The sequence below is a fragment of the Pomacea canaliculata genome, linkage group LG10 (genome assembly GCF_003073045.1).
Source record: "Pomacea canaliculata isolate SZHN2017 linkage group LG10, ASM307304v1, whole genome shotgun sequence".
NCBI classification, from domain to species: domain Eukaryota; kingdom Metazoa; phylum Mollusca; class Gastropoda; order Architaenioglossa; family Ampullariidae; genus Pomacea; species Pomacea canaliculata.
The window spans coordinates 4,793,306-4,812,860 of NC_037599.1; the positions used below are offsets into that span (position 1 = coordinate 4,793,306).

The 19,555-nt window shown below is 37.7% G+C and overlaps 2 protein-coding genes across 4 annotated transcripts in view; one reads left to right on the forward strand and one right to left on the reverse strand.

Moving 5' to 3' along the window:
* LOC112573644 (nuclear pore complex protein Nup153-like) overlaps positions 1-7,090 on the reverse strand; it is a 29,015-nt gene extending 21,925 nt beyond the window's left edge. Inside the window, exons 1-9 of the mRNA XM_025254205.1 lie at positions 6,867-7,090; positions 5,176-5,277; positions 3,951-4,033; positions 3,439-3,582; positions 2,268-2,535; positions 1,876-2,160; positions 1,630-1,742; positions 1,371-1,469; positions 664-774 (exon numbers count right to left, since the gene is read on the reverse strand). Of these exons, the coding sequence (XP_025109990.1) occupies positions 664-774; positions 1,371-1,469; positions 1,630-1,742; positions 1,876-2,160; positions 2,268-2,535; positions 3,439-3,582; positions 3,951-4,033; positions 5,176-5,277; positions 6,867-6,885 (1,224 nt within the window). The 5' untranslated portion in view covers positions 6,886-7,090. The remainder of the gene's footprint in view (positions 1-663; positions 775-1,370; positions 1,470-1,629; positions 1,743-1,875; positions 2,161-2,267; positions 2,536-3,438; positions 3,583-3,950; positions 4,034-5,175; positions 5,278-6,866) is intronic.
* Positions 7,091-8,287: 1,197 nt separating this feature from the next.
* Positions 8,288-19,555, forward strand: part of LOC112574238 — a 30,579-nt gene continuing 19,311 nt past the window's right edge. Inside the window, exons 1-2 of one of the 3 annotated variants that reach the window (XM_025255158.1) lie at positions 8,288-8,855; positions 9,340-9,403. In XM_025255158.1, coding sequence (XP_025110943.1) covers positions 8,585-8,855; positions 9,340-9,403 — 335 coding nt within the window. In that variant the 5' untranslated portion in view covers positions 8,288-8,584. Of the gene's footprint in view, positions 8,856-9,339; positions 9,404-13,406; positions 13,761-13,851; positions 14,476-14,707; positions 14,946-19,555 lie in introns of those variants that run through there. The other 2 variants (XM_025255160.1, XM_025255159.1) reach the window with 2 other exon arrangements.

Below are 19,555 nucleotides of genomic sequence, written 5' to 3' on the forward strand. Positions count from 1 at the left end.
TGAGGAAGCCGTCACTGTTAGACACGAAAAGACCAGAGATGGTAAACCTATAAAGCTAGCTGACACTGAACCTTTATATAACTAACTGAACCTAGAAATAAGTAGCTCAATATTTGCAAATACAGTTGTTTTTTTTAATTACTGTGAAGTCTTTGCAGCCTAGTCAACATTTGGACACACAACAGCATCCATGCTGACTTTTCTAAAAGTGAAATAAATAATTTTATTAGTAATGTTAGAGTTATATGTAAGAAAACATTAAAAGACATTTATATTTTCCACCAAACACATAAATTACACGAAAGGCTTAGATAAAACAAGAGATACTCTTCCACCTTTTCTTTTCTTGCTTTCTCAGATATATCTCTATATTGACATGTGATACAGACCTGAAAATTGGATGAGCTTTTCTTTATACATATCTAAACATTTCTATTAGAGCTTTTAAAAAAAAATTAGTAGTTACTAAGCTTACACTTTTTCTTTTTTTGCCTGTTTTCAGTTTCTTGTTTTGGTCATAGCTTACTTTAAAACCTTGTAACTTTTTACCGACATGTAATACAGACCTGAAATCTGAAACGTAAATTTTTGTCAGGGGATGTCAGGCCTTAACAGCGATACAAGTGCATACCTAACCCCACAATTCAAGAATATGTATCTTACCGATAGTCGCTCCAATGTTTTTAAAATCTGCGTTGCAGAAGAGCTTAAAACTGCATTTCCAGAAGTGTTTAAAGGCTTGGGCTTTACACTCTTTCTGATTGGAAGTGATGTCTGAAAATACATAGTTTAGTATTAAGATATATGACTTTATCCAATAAAATATTCCCCATCCCATCAAACTACATGCTTCAAGTAGTTTTAATTTTACCACACTCAAACCTCTAGTTTCCCACATTAAGGATCTAAAGGCCAAGACAAAAACCTTTGAAGACAATATGAATAAAGCAAAATATACGAGACATTTCTTCAAACCAACCAATCAACATTAAAAAAAAAAATTTCCAGTCCTTACAAATAGCAATTTACTTCACCATACATTGTTAACTTTAATATTCTTTTGGTAACAATTTTCGATTTTTCCTCAAGAGTAGCATGTTAAAACTGGAGCATTATCCCAAAACTAAATGTTGAAATGTTAAAATCAGTTCACGACACCATAGCTTAGCGAGGATTTAAAGTGCTTAATCAAACAGCTATTTCATTTTTGTATACTGCAAATGTAGAAGTCTTCTCACCCATGTAGAGATACTGCATCATTTGTCATAGCAAGATAGAAAGCAATCTCTTATTAAATGACACAGTGGCAGATGACATCAATACTCATGCAACTACCACTCATTTCACTGGCATAAACCACCAAAGTTCACCTGATAAACAGAAGTGTTTAGGTTCCTCCTGCTGTATGCAGAGGCTCCACCAAACGTAGTTCTCCCAGCGTAGAAAGGCGACTCATGAACAGAATCATTCTAGGAAAAAAAGTGTGACTTTCTTTTACAGCTTCTGACCACTTTTATGTGGTTATTTCAAAATGTTATGTTTACAGGACAGTCACTCAGGATCTTCCAATAGCATAAACTTTTATTTCGAAACCATATGAATAAAAAAACTGTAAATATTCCAACTAACCAAACTTGGGCTGCAAAATACAGAAACTTTGAAAGAAGGAGTTTCATTCAAAGCTGGCTGCAAAGAGCTGCCTCTTCGGGAACTTTCTGGGCACCAAAGTCGCTGTCGTTTTGCTGTAGATAACACATTTAATGACAATTAGCAATCAAATAATAACTGTACAAAAAACAAAAAGTGCCAACTTTAACCCGAAAAAAATATCTTTACATTAAACCTACTAATTTAGGATGCAGCTTTTGTTCTTACCTGCCCTCTCACCACCAAGGGCAGATGGACTTGACGGTGTGGATATACTGACTCCAGTAGAAACAGTCAATGACTCGTTACACCTCAAAAAACTTCCTTCACAAACCACAGGATCTGACCTTGACTGTGTCAAAGGCAGGGTGGCAAGATGGGGTTGAGTTGTTTTGGACTCCATTGTCGGCAACTTTTTGTGGACTGGCGTTGTTGCGCCTGCCATAGGAGCTGCAGTAAGTTTGTTTACATTCCTTGTTTCAGAAACAGGTCTTCCTATATGCCAAATTGATGCTACAAGAAAATAGAAGAGTATTTGATTATGACATAACAGGTTTAGTTTAATACTAACAATATTTAAAAAAAACTGAAACAAAGACATGAAAAAAATTACTACTCACAATTTTTCTCTTGGTGCGAGGAAGGGAACATTCCTGATAGTGAATCCCTTTGGAAATGTGGCGCCATTGAAGTCTGTGTGTTTTCTTGAACAGGTTCATGGCATGGCATCTGCCACAGCCCAGCAGTAGAGACTGTGTTTGTTACAGAAGCAATGCACTCCTTGGCAACTGGTGTACTTTGTTTTTCTTCTAGAGAGTCCCCCATCACTTGCACAGTTTTGCTAAATTGTGGCTGTCCTGGTAACTGTGAAGGTGACTGGACAGGGCTCTGGAAATGCAGACATACACTTGCATTTGAGAAGGCAATAAATATCTACAACACTTGGTGACACAAAAATCTGCTAATTCTGAAATGACCTTCTCGTGACAAAAGCTTTCTTCTTTTAAAACTGGGGACATGGAAAGGATCAAATGGTGATGAGCTTTTGAAAAATAGTTGCCTCCATAATTAAAGTATGTTAAAATATGTTTAAAAAATAAAATGTGATATTTCTCTAGGAATAATGCAGACTTATTAACTGTAAAATGTAGATAAAGCAGTTTAACCGTTGAAGGTTTTCAGACTGAAAACTGCTGGGACCTTTTAGAGACCCATATAAAAGGCATATCTCAAATGTATATGCATTAATATCTTTGTGATTTCCATATCCGCCACCTACCCACTATTGAATCCTTTAAACGTGCACTGAAAATGCACTTCTTCCGTAAACATTATTCCTAACCTTCCTTGTCCTTTTTCACACCCTTTTGCAATATTGTGTTACTCTCATCTCTTGTTCTTGCTATTTGGTTCCTCTGTATTTGATTTTATTCTTCATTTAGTATGGTTGTTTATTCTTTTATAGTTCACATGTTATTTGTCTGTTTTCCTGTCCCTCGTATGCCGTCCGTGGTTTGTTCTTATTCTTAAGCATTAAGAGCATCCTTAGGTGTGAGTATGCGCTTTGTAAATTTTGCATTTATTATTACTATACCTGATGTCAATGTTTCTACATGATGGGAAATGTTCTCTATTTTAATAATCCACTTTAAGAGTTTATTACAAATTTTAGCCTACAGTAATTTCACACTTCTAGATTTGAATGCGTTAAAATAAGTACCTTAGAAATGTTTTTAAATTATCACAGGTGAAAAAAAACAGCGTTGCTTAAGTTTTCCAAGTCTAACTTACAACAAATACATCTTCGTGCTCATCAGAAGAGGCAGCAACATCATGTTCAATGGCGCGACTTGCATCATTTTTTTCTGTTCTCAGTTGAAGCCAGGATGGATTGAAGACATCTTTAAAGGAGTCAGTCAGGCGTCGGAACAAGGACTATGGAAAACATGTATGTACATGACATATGGAAGACTATTTTCAACTGGTTACTCTGGTAAAAATTTATCACAACAGTACTAAAATGATCAGAACGGGCTGAAGCCACACACTTATTTAAAGCACATAAGAAAAAGATATTGCTCTCTGAATACTACTAGAAATAAATATCACTAAATTATTTGATTACTTTAGCGTTTAAAGGTCTTAAAACAATATATATGTGAATGTATAAATGCGATACGCAAGTAACAAAATAGACACCGATGACAGAGCCCGATCTTTAAAAATCACTCTTACAAGTTGTATTGGATGGACGACCACATTGACTCACGTGTACAATCACAGTGTCAGTACTTTCGTCTTACCTTCTTCCGCTCGTAAGGTTTGGACGTCGAATGTCCTCGCTTATTCCTTATTGCACCTCCTCCTGCAGATGCCATCGCACAACCTTAACGGTAAGCAAAAGGCTGAAGCAGCAATCCAACGCTTATTATTTTTTAAAAAACCATCAATTTCTTTCTCAGTCTTTTTCGCAAATTTCTAAGATAAAGATGGCGGCAAGTGTACTGTCCTTCTATTGGATAATTTCCTAAGTCATGTGACTTTTCGTCTTGTCAAAGGTCACTACCGATAAGGTACTTCACTCTTGCCAAAACCTAGGTAACGATTTAAAACGGCGAGTATACAGCAAGATATCGCCTAACCTGTTTTATTTATTATTCGTTTAATTTCTCTAAAGCAAATTTTAACATGAATTGTCTATTCGAAATAAACAGTTAAAGTTTGTGAATATGTTCTATAGTACTTAGTCAAATTTGAATACGATTTTTTATTCCGCGCTATTTTGCCCCCTGATCCACTTTCGATTTCCTACCCTTTCAACAACAACAAAAGTGATGAGGTTTTACAATCGAAGTTGGGATTTCCTTTGTCATTATCGGTCAGAGCGGCTTCAGTGACACAACGTGTTCTAGTTGTGTAAGAAATTCAGACTTCTTTGTGAATTCTGCACGACAGAAACAGCACATCACCAATGTCTATATGCTTAGACTACATATATATACTTCAAGGCACACTGTAGCTGCGGTCTTGAATGTGGTCTTGAATCCAGTCTCTGTTTCACGAAGTTCAACATTTTGCCTCATCCTTTCTTATCTGGTCTCTCGCTATCCTTCATGCTGTAACGATTACAGATGTCTGGACATTCCGTGCTGTCTGTGCAAGCGCGTGTCTGACTGTGTATGAATGATATTCATTACAATCGATCTCCGTGTATTAATGGCTGTCAGTATCCTATATATGCTGCCAGACAATCATTCACACTGTACGTACTTTTGAACAAAGACTCAGTTCCATGGGTTAGATTATAGGCTCGACACTCTTTCACTCCCTGCTGTCTGTACTTACTATTTTCAGAATTATTATTAGAACAAATTATTTTCACATCAAAGGTTTGTTTGGTTATTCTCCAGTGTAAGATCAGACATATATTTGTTCGCGCGAATACCCCATGAATGCACATAACTTATACCCAATCTGTCAGGAATGCATATCGAGATATCTGCGATCGTTACAACGCCACGTACCCACCTCGTGCTCTCTGTTCTTCCACTGACAGTTGTCTTCTTTGTCTAGGTCGCTTCGAGCAGAACGTGCATGGATTCCGTTCCATTCCTATTATGAACCTCGGTTCTGAAATTATTTATACCCCACAAAGTTCAACATTCCTTCTCCCTCTCGATCTCTGGGTCTGCAAAATCAGCTTGATATTTTGTGTCAAGTCGCAAAAAGTGTGGTTGATATAGATAAATCTAACGTACGTGTTGTTTTTAGAAATGGCCGGTGGTATTATTGCTAAAAGAGAAAAAATGGTTTTATATGATGGTAAACAATTTGAAATGGTTAATATGTACAGATACCTTGGTATAAGTATGTCCACTCGTTGTGTCTATACACATGCTCTTGAAGACCTCTAAAGCTCGGCTTGGTGTTTAAAATATTCTTCGGGTATTGTGGACTTTTAATGATCGCAGCTCGATCGTCTCCATTTTTAATGTTTGATTCGCAAGTGTAACCCATATTACTTTATGACTCTGAAATTTGGGGACTGATGGCAGATAATAGTATAGTCGAAAAAGTTCATTTGCTTGCCATGAAAAACAATTCTTAACGTAACGAATAAAACGCCTATATAGTATGTTGGTCTATAGTAAATGTTGACGCTATGCTTTATACATTAGTTCATAAGTTAGATGTATACTGACTCAAGATATACACTTCAGATACCACCTGAGCGCTTTCAAAAAACAAAAAAAGCCTATGAAATGCCTCTTAGTTTACACTATGATAACAAGGTTATTTATAATTGATACATTGTACAAGTACGGTTACGGTTTTGCTTCGGAAAATCAAGGTGTTGTCAAATACTTTTTGAGAGATTGATGGATTGTTTTTATCACGAATGGCACAACAAAGTGAATTCTAGTCCAAGGTTCTATAATTTATACAAATCTCCACAATGCAGAGTAGTTTTCTTCGAGATATTAAACATATTGGTATCTCGCTCTCAATCTTTCAAAAAGGCTTGAAAACTTAGTTCCATGTCTCATGGCAAACCGTAGTTTGCATCTCCCTCTTTGCTACAAACGATCGACTACCTATACGTCTCTCACCTTCCGCATCCTTTTAATTTGCTCCGCGAGAATATGGTCTCTTCGCTACTGTCAGGAGAAAGGACAGGCGGGGGATGGATAGGTACCCCAGCAATTAAGCTGATGGCTTACTCGTCGTTTCGTTCGTATTGTGTGTGCGTGTGTGGATAGAACACAGCCGTACCGCTTCCCCTTCCACCCGCTATTCCTAAGCAAACACAATGCTTAAAGTGTTACCTACATAATTTCCTCAGTGGGTGCTGATAACATTGTCGTGGTAATGAGTGATTCATTATGGATTCATGAGCGCTATCACAGGAGCCTTTTTGTTTTGCTATCTGGCTGGCAAGTTTCCTTAATTTGTATTTATTATTATTGTTTTACCCTACTTTAGGTATGGCGCTGAATATGACACAAACTAGCTAGGACAAAGTCATTTGAATGACCAAGGTGGGTCCTTACGTGTCAATAAAGTTGTCATGCATCTGTTGTCTCTTTTTTGTTATAAGGTTACCACTCAGTCTATAGCTAACTGAAGGGTAGTGTAAACATCAAGTGCAATCCAGTATGTATAGGCATTTTGGGGGTTGTCATCACCTGCAATGAAACTGCTAGTGCGCATGTACTTACCTAAACAGCGAGGCTTCATTACCCTTGTGCTGTCCGTAACCGGGTGCGTACTCCTATGAACAGGATGAACGGGCAATCTTTTCCAGGAGTGGTGAGAGCGACGTCTCCTGTGGATGTATACGAGACCAAGAAATACTGGTGGCTGTCTGTGTTGTTATTATTTTAAATACTGTCATAGTGCATGCAGTCCTGGTTCCTAAATATACTCCTGCTCACAATTTGAATTTAACGTCAGCGTGTTAGAGTTGACGTGTGTGGATGACGTGTATGTTGTCGATTTGTCTTCACAAATGCGTAAATCTAGTTGGTTTTTTTTTAAATTTGTTTGCAGTTCAGTGTAATCATTACACGCATACTAATGAAGTATCACATGCATGTAATGAAATGTAATGTTGATATGGCTAGATGGCTTTCAACAAATTATGACAATAGTGTGTGTGTCCGTGTGCGTAGACACACATCCATGCATCTTATTGTTATTATATTTATATGGTATATTTTTATTGTCATCATATTTATATGGGTATATTGACAAACACCGTTCAGATGAATACGTGTGATTGTATATACTGAGAATCTTTCTCTTCATCCCAACCACCTTTTCTCTCTTAAGTTGCTTATAGTTTAAAATTAATTACCTCTCAAGTTCGATCAATATCCTAAAACCAAGAATTGACCCAATCTTGACGAGCCTAAAACATTCTGGCAGTTTTCTTTGGAACATTAACCTTCCCCCAAATCTCGAAGAACGCTATCCAATCAGTACAAGTTCAAATGGGACTTCTACAACACCTTTTCCAAACCCTTTGCATGATTACCTACAGATCGAGGCGTCCTATATATATATACCAACTAAGCAAACATGTACCCCATGTTGCGAGTGTTCCAGCCAATAATAAAACAAGAACTGTCGATTCCAATATTAGCAACCATGTTTGTACCATCCTGCTCCTTTTTTAATTGCCTTGTTCTGAATTAATCTAATGTTAATTTTTATTTCTATTGTAGTCCGAGGGCTAGCATAACCTTCGCTTATTCTGTTACCCTCGTAAATAAAGATTTGCTCATTGTTAATTTTGTGTGTGTGCTGAAGTCTACTAGCTAATAATGTCAATGCTGGAGTATCTGGAGTGACCGTCTTAATTACTAAAAAAAATTAGAAGTGCGCGCTATATATCAGGATGTTAATTGTAATCAACAATATGGTTTATTTATACGGTAAGAATTTATATAAATAGAAGGAAAACGTCAGAGTTAGTTACTTTTATAACTTCAAATACGTTTGAACGAAACAAACAGATGGAATACTCTTACTACATTTATAACATAAATTATAACAAAAAGCAAACGATCAGAAAGCGGCACAAACAAGGGAAGGTTACTCTCTGTGCTGCCTTTCAAGCAGACGACAGGAAACGGAGTTTTTTTTTTTTAGCCCGTGCTCGACCAGTATAAACATTTAAAACAGTTTAGATGTCAGTGCGGATTCACGGAGATGGAACGTCTCCGGTACAGTAAAGATACGTAAAAGAAAAAGAAAACAAACGAAGTACAATCAGATTTTTCTTTGTAATCCGCATCTGATATTTCTTCGACTGTTTCAGACTGTTCTGCGATCGACTGAATCAGTGAATGTGAATGGCTTCTAAGCGGCCTATGGGTTCTAGACTACTAGTTAGACGTCAGTCACTCAGTTGACAGCATCGATCAGAATAAATATGCTGATTCCTACTAAAAGAAGCCCATCTGCCTCGACGTTGTTAAAATCAGGTGGCGACGAAAGGGGAACCTCATGCTCGTGTTCAAACGGCGTACCTGTGGTTATATTTAATTGCATTTCGCCTGGCTCTTCTGTCAAGGTAACCATGCCTCTAGTTCTACAGCGGGAATCAGCGGAACCAAGACCTGTGATACAGCTTAATTCATGTTTGAAGCAGCATTTTCAAATGAAGGACGACAAATCTAACTGCAACACAAATCATCTACCTGGTAAGCGTTGTTATGCGCTCAAGTTACTCATATTTTCTGTGCATAAAATATGATCAAGAGCTTAAATAAGAGACGGATGCTGGAAGAATTAAGGTAAGTTAATGAGATTTCTTATCTAGCAGTACACAAAGAGATGTCTGCCTCATTTACAAGTTAAAAATCACATTTACTGATTGTTATGACAATATAATAACCAAAGAGTTTATTATTTCATTGCAAAAGTACAGTTAGGTCATTTTATGATCCTATATTTTGTTCACTAATAATTCAATGAACACAAATTTGTCATAATTTTTAAATACTTTATGCATTGTATTTAGAAACGCTATTTCGTAGTAACAATGATGGAAAGTAATACAAAACCTTAGATTGTTTTTTATAAATGGAAATTAAATCTGAAAAGCATCTCTTCCATCAGTCTACCTTCAATACAGATGAATAAGTTTAGCAAGCTTATATTTTAAGCCCTGTGATATTTGTGCAGATGACCACCAAATCCAGTGCAGCAACAAACCATTTCTTCAACCTCTAAGAAAAAAGGAACTTTTGTGAGTGCACCATAGCTTACTTTTAAGTCATAAAGTTAAACTTAGCAGTTTTTGTTTTCACTCTCTAAAAGTAATATTGTGATATTTCAAGTGTGAGTTATTCTTTTAAAAATTTAAAAATTATAAAGTTAGAAGGGAGACCATTCTTTTAATCACTCTCCTGATAATATCACACATAATATCATTTTTAATTGTTTCAGTCTTCTAAACATATGCTTAACTGAGATAATGAATTTACTATAGGCATTTTTACTAATTTCATCTCTCTTAATTTATGTTTCAAACTTTTGTATTATGTTAAACATGGGGCTTGCTAAAAAAATTATTCATATTTTATATTCAGTTTAAGCTTCTTGAGTTTTACTTTATTTATTTGATTACAATTTTTAACATCAGTTTATTCTTACAGGCAAGCAATGTATGCATATGTCTACATCATTATTAATTGTTTATTCAGTCTTCTAAACATATGCTTAACTGAGGTAATGAATGAAGAAAATTTATTGTTTTAGGCCATGTGGCCTCAACTGTGCAGGAGTTGAGCACACCTCTCACAAGTTTGAAAATGAAGTGCTGACATTAAAACCATACATTAGTGTCAATAAAAGTTTCCATAAGTAGCTTCATCAATAGAAAATAAACAGTATGAAAACCTTTGCCTTCATTTAGTTACTGACATAATAAGTTTTATGATGTTTGAAACAATAGTAAAATAGTAAAATTGCGGCCATACAAGTAAGGTGTAGTGTATTATTAAGCAAGGCTGAGAAGGAAAGTCAGATTATTAAGTTAAATAGTAAAATGGCAGTAATCTATGCCTTAAGTCTTCAAGTTGAGGGCATTCAAAAAAGGGTATATTTCACCATTGTGTGAAGTATGACAAAGAGGGTATTTCAAATTTGGTGCTAGGACTCTTGTGTACCTGTATATGTGGGTTTTAAGATCAGAGATTCCCATTTATTATTTAATTAGAGAATCTCTTAGCCTTGTTATTTACATGGCATTAATAACGTTCCACATAAAATTTACATAAACATTAAACCTAAGGCTGTTTGTAACATGACAATACCAGTCCTATTTGTGATGGTCAACAAGACATTGCTTAAATTCACCTACATTTGCACATCATGATTTTTCCAGGTGTATCTAAAATTGGACATGCACAGAAGTACAAGATCTGGTGTGTAGTCCCCAAAACGTAAAAATCTAAACAATCCCTACTTTTGTTTTTGTTGTCAGGATGTCTCTAAAGGCCAATGGCAATAGTAGTCAAAAACAAATTAAGGTATTTATAAGAGTTGACTACTTTTACTTTTACTTGTATGCCAATTATTCTCTGACTGCTTTGTACTGTATCCACTGTTTCTAAACAAAATTATATTAGACTTTTCAAGGTTAACTGTAAGGTTTAGTGCTCTTGCACTTTCGGAAAGTACATTTAAGCCAATGGCAGTATCAGACAAAGCATTTCTTCTTCTTGTTCCTATTCGCCCCCAGTGGAGCAAAGGGCCACAAGACAAAACATTACTTTCAGAAAATAGAAAGATACACCTGTCTAAGAGATTTGAATGAAGCTGAATGCCATGTTTGCCATTTTCAACTATGCCTCATGCTAATTCAATACTCGTTAAGCAAGGAGAATGGTTGGAATGCACTCTAGCTCTTGATTTTACAAAGTCTTTTCAAGGCATGGTACATTTTCTCGTGAATTCCTCTTTTCCACAGAACTTGCCCTAGTTACATATGAGAGACAGAGTCTGTAAATATTAAGTATATATAATATACTCCATTTTTGTTGGGGTTTTTTTGCTGTTTTTACTTTTTGGGGAAAGAGGTGCTGTTATATCATGATCAGATGTATAGAATAAAGATATGGTCAATTGCTGAGCAATCTTTATAAAACCTTGCCTGTAGTTCACCAACTGCATAGGTTTCTTCAACCCAAATATACAAACGTTTATTTAGTGTGAACATGTAGAGTTTACTGCACACATTAAGGAGTGAGATACCACTGTATTTATTAGGGTTATTATTGTTTCCTTTATTATGCAGTGGGTGAAGAATGGTTTCAGACCATGTTTCTGGAAACAAACCTGATGTGAACGTACAGCTAAGCAGCTCAACCAAAAAAGGGAGAAAATTGTTGTTGCTATGTTTCACAAGTTTGGATATTAGTAATTAGTCCACTGGGGCCAGCTGCTTTGTTACTGTTAAGATATTAAATTGCATACATAAATTTCTCAGGTATATTATTTCTATCAAAAGAATATTCACTGATGCCATCTGTTCTATTGTAGTCTGTATGTCCTAGCTGGGGATCTGTATGATGTTCCATGTAACTGAGAGAAAAAGAGAGAGAGAGGACTCAAAACACAAAACCAGTGAGGCCACGAGTCATTGCTCATAAGGTTAATTGGTGACAAGTTAGCAAGTTTAAGTATGGAAATTGGTAAAATCAAAAAGTACCTCACTCTAATGTTATATCAATGTCGCATATATCTATGAGCTCAGTGCAAACATCTTTTTCATAGTTTCTTGCTTTACTTTAATAGCATAACAAACATTAACACTGATTTCTTTTTCAGCTTTACTGCTTTCTTTGTGTCATATTTTTATGCATGTAAATCTATGTCACTAACATTTGATAACTAGCAATCAGCTATTATGTCTATCTTATTACGAAATGTCCTCTGTGATGAGACCGCCAGTTAAACTCTTTAATGTTTTTCAGAGCCATAAATCATTTGTTTTCATACCTCCTTGGCAAATTTTCTGTACCTGTTACGAAGGTATCACAAGTTTGCCACAAGAAGTACAACAGTCAATGTGTCTATCAATAATGAGGAAATATAAAATACAAAATTACAAGAATACCACCTGAAAGTGCACAAACAGCTTTTTTGTTCAAAAGGTTTTATTAGTTTTAAGGCGAAATCAGGAAAAAATAAAGGTCACACGCGAGTCATGCAAAGGTTGCATGCACATAATGCCTAAGCATCTTCTAGCACCTATCAAAGCACCTATCACTGTTCATTTTTCTTTATTTCTATAAATGTTTACACACCATTTGATTATTTATGTCTGACATGTTTCAGTATCAGCAATGACAATGCCTTGATAATCCAGCAACACATTGTTCTCAACCCTCTGCCCCTGGTTAAACAAAAAGATCACATTTTGTTATCGTGTTTTGCACAATACTGGTTTGCTTCGTGTGAAGGCACAAGTCATTGGTTTACATTAATTTATATAGATATGTTGTACAAATTCATTGACTCTTTAGGTAAGTTATTTATTGATAATTTTATTCGTATGCAGTGATCGGTATTTTCAGCATTTTTTCAGGGTTGGTCAGGTCACATCATGTCATCACGCATGCTGTTGTGTTTTATCTTGCCGTGGTCATCTCTTACATTCAGTTAACAACAGTGACAAATAATTTGAGGACGTTTATAGGTTTGTTCCGCGGTCAATCTAAAGGCACTTGACATTGAAGGGACTTTTGAGTGGGGGTGAACCTCTTCCTGCAAGTGGCGATTTACAGAGTGCTGATGTTGATATAAGAGCTCTCAGTGAGTAGCGACCATAAATCATATTTATGACACCCGTTTATTCTGCTTCTTCTCAATAGTCCGCCGGTTAGTAACGCCAACAAAAGATTTTGTCAACTTTGCAAGTCATGCAGCCAATGCCCACGTGCACATGGTACAGAGTGTGGGTTTGTGTGCCTGACAACTTAAGCTGGTTAACTAAGCCTTTCTCTACTAACCGCGAATGTATCGGTTCAAACATCCTCGGGGTGTTTTCTTCCACAGAAAGCTGTCCATTTCAGGAGCATTAGGAAGCTTAGCGGCAGACAGACAAGGAGTTCTACTCGCCTCATTTGTGCTAGTCCCTGAAGATCAATATACCTTTGTGAGCTGGGCAGTGTCGTCACTGGGTGTGCTCAGTGCAGTTGCTCAAACTTTCAGTTATGACAACAGACGGGGGAAGGGGGAGCCTAGCTTTGTCCCTGTCGTCGAGCTCGTGCCACAGAGATTTGCTTAATAGTGTGTATGGTGGCTCTGCCGGGCAGAGACAGACCTGAGGGTGGAAATAGCCGTGTTTGTCGCTGCTAGATCCTTTTTGAGGTGAAGGGAGCTTGTGGGCGGGTCTGCGTATACCCGTGTCTAACCGTCTCGATCCACGCGAGATATGCTGTGCTGAGGGTGTGCTAGCTTACATAGCTCGTCTAAGTCTTGTAGGTCAAGGCAGCATGCGAGTCTACACGCTAGCTGCGAGCTTGAGGCAAAGTATTTTATCACTTATACCATCTTTCCACGACACGACTTGAATAGACGCTAGCAGCGAGTTTGAGGTAAAGTATTTTATCACTTATACCACCTTTCCACGACCCGACTTGAATAGACCTCGTTTAGTCAGTTGTCCACGAGACCACAACCCTAAGATTTGGCGTTTGTTCTTAGCAATGCAACTACGATAATGTCAGGAGCAGCAGATAACGACAGTCCATAGCTTTACGTTTGGTTTTCGAAATCGTTTGATTGTTTAGTCACATAATAATGTCAGAACACATACGGCGTTCTGATTATTTTGAATAGCGGAGCTATTTAGTTCAGCCAACAGAGGAAAGGAGAGTATGCAATGCGCATGCTTCAGCAACGAAATTTGTTGACGATTCCAGGGTGTCAGTGCACAATAAATATTTTTGTCTTTTCGTGGCTGATAATTGAAGTGTAGAAGTTGCTAAGACACGTTTTGGAAGCGATTCGATGTGATAAGTATTGTCTGTGTCACTTTGATGATCCATTTTGTTACGCGTGGGAAAATCTGTGCAGATAGCTATGCCAAATAATCTGATTAGTGACGCAGGTCTTAAAGTTTTAAGCTAAGGTATGTACGGATGTAAATATGAGGGGCGTAGGATGATTTGAATTTCCAATCGCGCTCACTGTTACCAGTTCCCCATTAACTTTCTGAATTATGAGCAATGAAACTTTATGGCGAAATATGAGAACATGTCGAGACAGATATGTGCAGGCGAAATAAACACAGGGCACAGTGCATCCAAGGTTTGTTTAAAATGTTTGTTTTGTTTTTGTTGGTTTATCTCAATCTACAATTTTTGGCGTAATTCAGTTAATCTTGATTTTGTACCCGTGTTAGGCCCAAAGCATAGTGGTTCTGTCCTTAAGTAGAAATAATCGTAATAAATGGACAGACCAACAGACAGACAAGTATGAAAGGACATAGGTGCACAAACATAGCAGATGGATAAGTATTTAATTGATTTTTGCTACACAGCCATGTTTCCTTCAGTGGGGGATTGTAAGGCTACAAAAGCAGACTCGGATGGATCTTTAACCTTGCCGGCTAGTTGTGAAATTCTGTCTAAGCTTTATGCCAACCATGGGGTTCGCATCCGCATGGTGCGCAGACGGCCCCAACGTGAGAAGATCCCTTCTGTGCGACAACTGATCGAGCAGCTGGCCAAGAAGCATGACCAGCTGCTTGCTCAAGAGATGGCAGAGAGGTTAAAAAGGTGAGCATTTATTTTCACATGAGTACTTGATATCTCTTCTTTTTTTTTTTTTCTCGAAGAGTAGCGTCAAATTAGTGCAGTTTTTTTTAATGCCGAGTTTTATACTAAGATACAGATCTTTAAATAATTATCTTGACTCGTGTCAAAGAGTACAATCTGAATTTTCTGTACGGGATTTTGTAGTCGAACGCGCGTTAAGGACAATGTACACTACCGAGAAACAACTTTGGGGAAAATGGCATGAGGAAAAAAAATCATATTTATAACAACTCTTGTTTTCACTGAGTGAAACTCCAGATTTTGATTAATTTTTTTTTTAACTTGAACGAGAATGTGAAAAAGTATTTAACCTGTCCGAAGAAAAGGGGCCAGGCTGAGTCACTGAAGTAAGCAAAATGCCAGCGCTGAGCAGCTGGCTACATTCTTACTATTTTTCATATGCATTTATATTGTAGCTGACGACTAGGCGTTAGCAGCCGGCTAATGTGACTATGAAACCCGCCACTGATTCATTGCAGATGCACGTCTTTGTTTAAAAGAAGCCAATAGCTACGAGAGTTGATTAAGCACATAATACAACATGGCCTTATCTTCTTGTTGGTGTGGCTTACTTTTTGTTTGGTTTCATGAGGTAGCCTAAAGTGCGATGCATTCGATTTCGTTTCTTCTTGTTTTTCAACTGATGGGTGTGCTTTATCCGAAGTCCAGATGCTGCTATAAACTAGGCAGTTTTTATTAGCTTTTATGCCTTCCGAAAGTTTGGTGGACACATGTCCGGACATACTGGAAGTCGCAGATGATTGAAAGGAAGACATGTCAGTAGGATGTATAATCGCAGGAACGTATATAGAAGTGATACAAGTACGTGGTTCTAGCGTATGATATCTCTTCCCACAGTCGCGCCCAGCAAGCTCTGCTGCGCCTATACGTAGTCGTGTACTTAGACATCAACATCCGGTTCGGAAACAAAAATGGCAGTCGGCTGCGCTGGACTTCATGTGGTTTGTAGCCAGAGCTCTTGTTGAGGAAACATTGTCGTCATCTGTGTGTTTTGAGGGTCTTGGACTTTTGGCGGGAGAATAGCTGCTTCATTTTACTTCTTCGCTAACTTATTTGCTTTCTTGTTGTCCCTAATTCCTCTGTGGAGCTATACAAAAGTTTGTCGTTCCTTACTTTTCTCAGGATGCCTGTTTATTTGTGCATATTCCGTGGAAAAGTTGAGAAATCCTTAATATACTGAAAAAAATTCTGTCAAGGTATACATTATTACTTAAGCCTTTTCGTGCTTTTGTCCACGCATCGAGACCAATAATAAGAGGGTGCACAAGAAATTCGAAGAAATCGTCGTCGTGGTCGTGACGCTTTGTGGCTTGAGAGTGGAGGACCTGTGCAGAATGTTTGAGCGTGTTATCTTAATTACTTTAATAAAACCTACTTGCATCACATGGGATTGCAATGATATTTTAATTGATGTTCGGTTTTGTATATAGCTTACTTTCAGTATTACATCCATTTTCATGTCATAGTTTCCAAGGGAAGATATCGCTTAGAGAGTACTTTTCTATTAGGATAATCAGTTGCCTCCCTTGAAAAACATTCGCTTTTCATCATATTTTATTTATATTTATAATTTATTGTAATTTGTTATAGCTGACGAGCGGACAATCATTCCGAAAGTGTCTGTAACACAGCGGGGAAAACGAAAGCACATCGTGTGGAAGCATACATTGAAAAATATCCATGGAATGTCACATGGCACAGTTAGCCTCATAGCGTGGTAGTCGGTGCGCGCCAGGAAAAAGTCAAAGTATCAAGGGTTGCCCGGCTATAAGACGAGAAAACTCCTCCTGTACGGGAAAATGGGCACCACATTTACCGGCAAGAGCAAAATGTGGCGGATTATGTGCCTTAGGTTCCACAGTCTTACGTTAAGTACAGTAAACCACTTACAGATCACCGTACCTGCGTCTTAGACTATGCAACCTTAAACTCATTTGTCTGTATTGGCATGCCACTTTTTGACGTCCCTTCAAGACATTAGGATTGTAATGTTCCAGCATACAGCTAGAATTACTACTCATTACGTATTCATTTTGGTCCTAATTAAGGACGACAAAATAAATCATGGGTGAAGGGAATATCCTGTTTCAGATTTTAAAAATCATCATCATTAATTTGATAGTTGTGGTGTAAAATTGAACTTTTTCTGATAATTATCTGTACAAAGTATAATCAAGTATCTGGGAGCATGCGTCCATTGCCACTGGTTTGTCAATGTACTTTACTGCAGGAGGCTTTATGTCGGTTGATGTAAACAGTCTGCATTGGTTGGTCTTTGTTAGTCCCTACCCTACACTGTTTCATTACCGTTTGAAAATGTCGCCGTCTGTGCTGTGTAGATCGGAGACTTAACATCAATAAAGTTCTCGGTATTTTTTATGTAGTGTGCAGTTTAATTCTGCTTGCCTGGGCTAGTCAGTCGCGTAGCTAGGCTGCGAGTTGTAATGCTATCTGGCTGACGTTTGCATAGGTGGGACAGAAAATAAATTAAAGGTCCATTTACAGCTGAGCTTTTGAATGGGTGTTGGGTTGCAGACTGCCGTTTCAATATATAGACAAGGATTTAATAAAAAGAATAAGGACAAGTCCATTTTGAAGAGCAGGCTGGTTAGGAAGCTAGGGCTGTAACAACCTGGATGTAGTGACCTAAATGTCTCACTTATTTCTGAATAAAAGACGCCGTACTATTCCACGTTGGATATACTAAATGTCAAGAGGGATCACAAAAGGATTTTTTTCTGCAGACAGGTTGGAGTGGTAAAAAATGTAAGGCTAACACAGCTAGTTTTACCTCCTGATAAGAAGTCGTACTTCTACATAATAAAAATTAGAACTGCTCCATGCTGTTAGGGCTTGCCTATGTCAAGAGGAAAAGATAATCTGTATAGTATCAAGGAAGACCATTGTTTCGGTTGTGAGAAACTTGCAAGTACTTGTCCCGGGCCCACACCGCTCAACAACTTTGTTTATTAGATGAGAGTCTGGAACGTTCTCAACTTGCAGATGAACGAGGCGAGGGTTTTGCAGCGTTACTATACTGACTACCCGTTGCCACTACGGTATTCACATCAGAATACGTATGAAGCGACAGAAAAGGTAGAGTCAAGACCGACCATCAGGCTCTTCAGCAGCCGAATGATGCGATTGAAACTGATGCAAAACCACAGGCGACAGACTGTGCCTTGTGTGGGCGTAGCGAGGTAGGTTCGTTCTGCGACCTTCTCTATTTAGCCACAGCCATCACTTTTTCTCTAAGTCCTGTTTGCTAGTTTACTAAGGGTTCTCACGCTAACAGATTCTCGTTGAGCGCCAGTTCGTCACCGAATTTCTGCATCTACCAAACAAGTTAGGGCTGTTGGCAAACTGCCTTGATATTATCGCTTATGGCCTTGTTTGGTAAACTGTAAGATGTAATGGCTCTACTTATTTTGGAATTAAACGCGAAGATGTCTGGTTTGAAGCCTTCAGTGCTGTATATAAGTGCTAAGATTATTATCAATAGCTAAAACTTTCATACAGCAAACATAATATGAGGAAAACATACGGTCATTTATAATGTAACACCAGTTTTTGGTTTTACCTTAGTAGAATCGTGGACAAACTAGTGTTGTAATAGCCTTAGTTTGACTAAAATATTTGAAATTTCTCCATTGCTTTCTGTTTTCCATTCTTATTAACTTGATGAGATCTACAGATATAGACGGTCATTTATTTTTCACACGAGAGGGAGAGAGAGCTGTCTTCGCGAGCTTTGCTTGCCAGCAACATAAAAAAAAAATTTTAGAAAAAAAAATTGAACCCAGAGTTGTATAATCGATCACACGTGCATGCTAAACGACATTTGCAGAGCAATAGATCGATCGAAATAGCGTGGCAACGCTTCGTTAGGGACATTTTGTGTTAGCACTTGTTCGGGTACACACCTACTGCGAGACGAGACTTTGTCCTTCCATTTCTCCTGGATATAACTGCTCTGATACCACGGTGGAGCCGCGTTGTCCGTTCATTGTGCGTCGATAGCAAGCAGACATTTTGTCAATGCACAGCAATGCCCAATAAGATTGTACTGAAAGATAAATGAGCATTTTTATGTGGGTAATTATTTTAATTCATGTCATTTTAATCTGTTTTATTCATAATGTCAACCAGAGTAACGTTTTCTTTTGACACTTGTTCTAATGTACATCGTTTTCATCCATCCTGTTTAAAGCATGATTCAGCCTTCCCCTCCCCTATATCTCCAACAGCTTTAAATTTTGCTTGAGGTATTCACTTGTACGGCTCATCTTAAACGCGAGCAATTTGAGTGTGATCATGTCATGCGTGTGCAGAAACATTAAGTTGTATTCTGCAAGTGAACCAAACTATTGGCGCTGTCCAATCAATAGAGCTAAGGTTCCCAAGTAGTGAGTGTAGCTTATTTCACCTGTAATTCCTCTTTTGAACAGAAGGGCCTAGACACTTAAGTCGAAAGTGCGGATTTATTTCTCCACGTGAATGTATCTGATTTTCTTTTGGTCCTTTATATCCGTAGTTCTTCCTTTCTACTC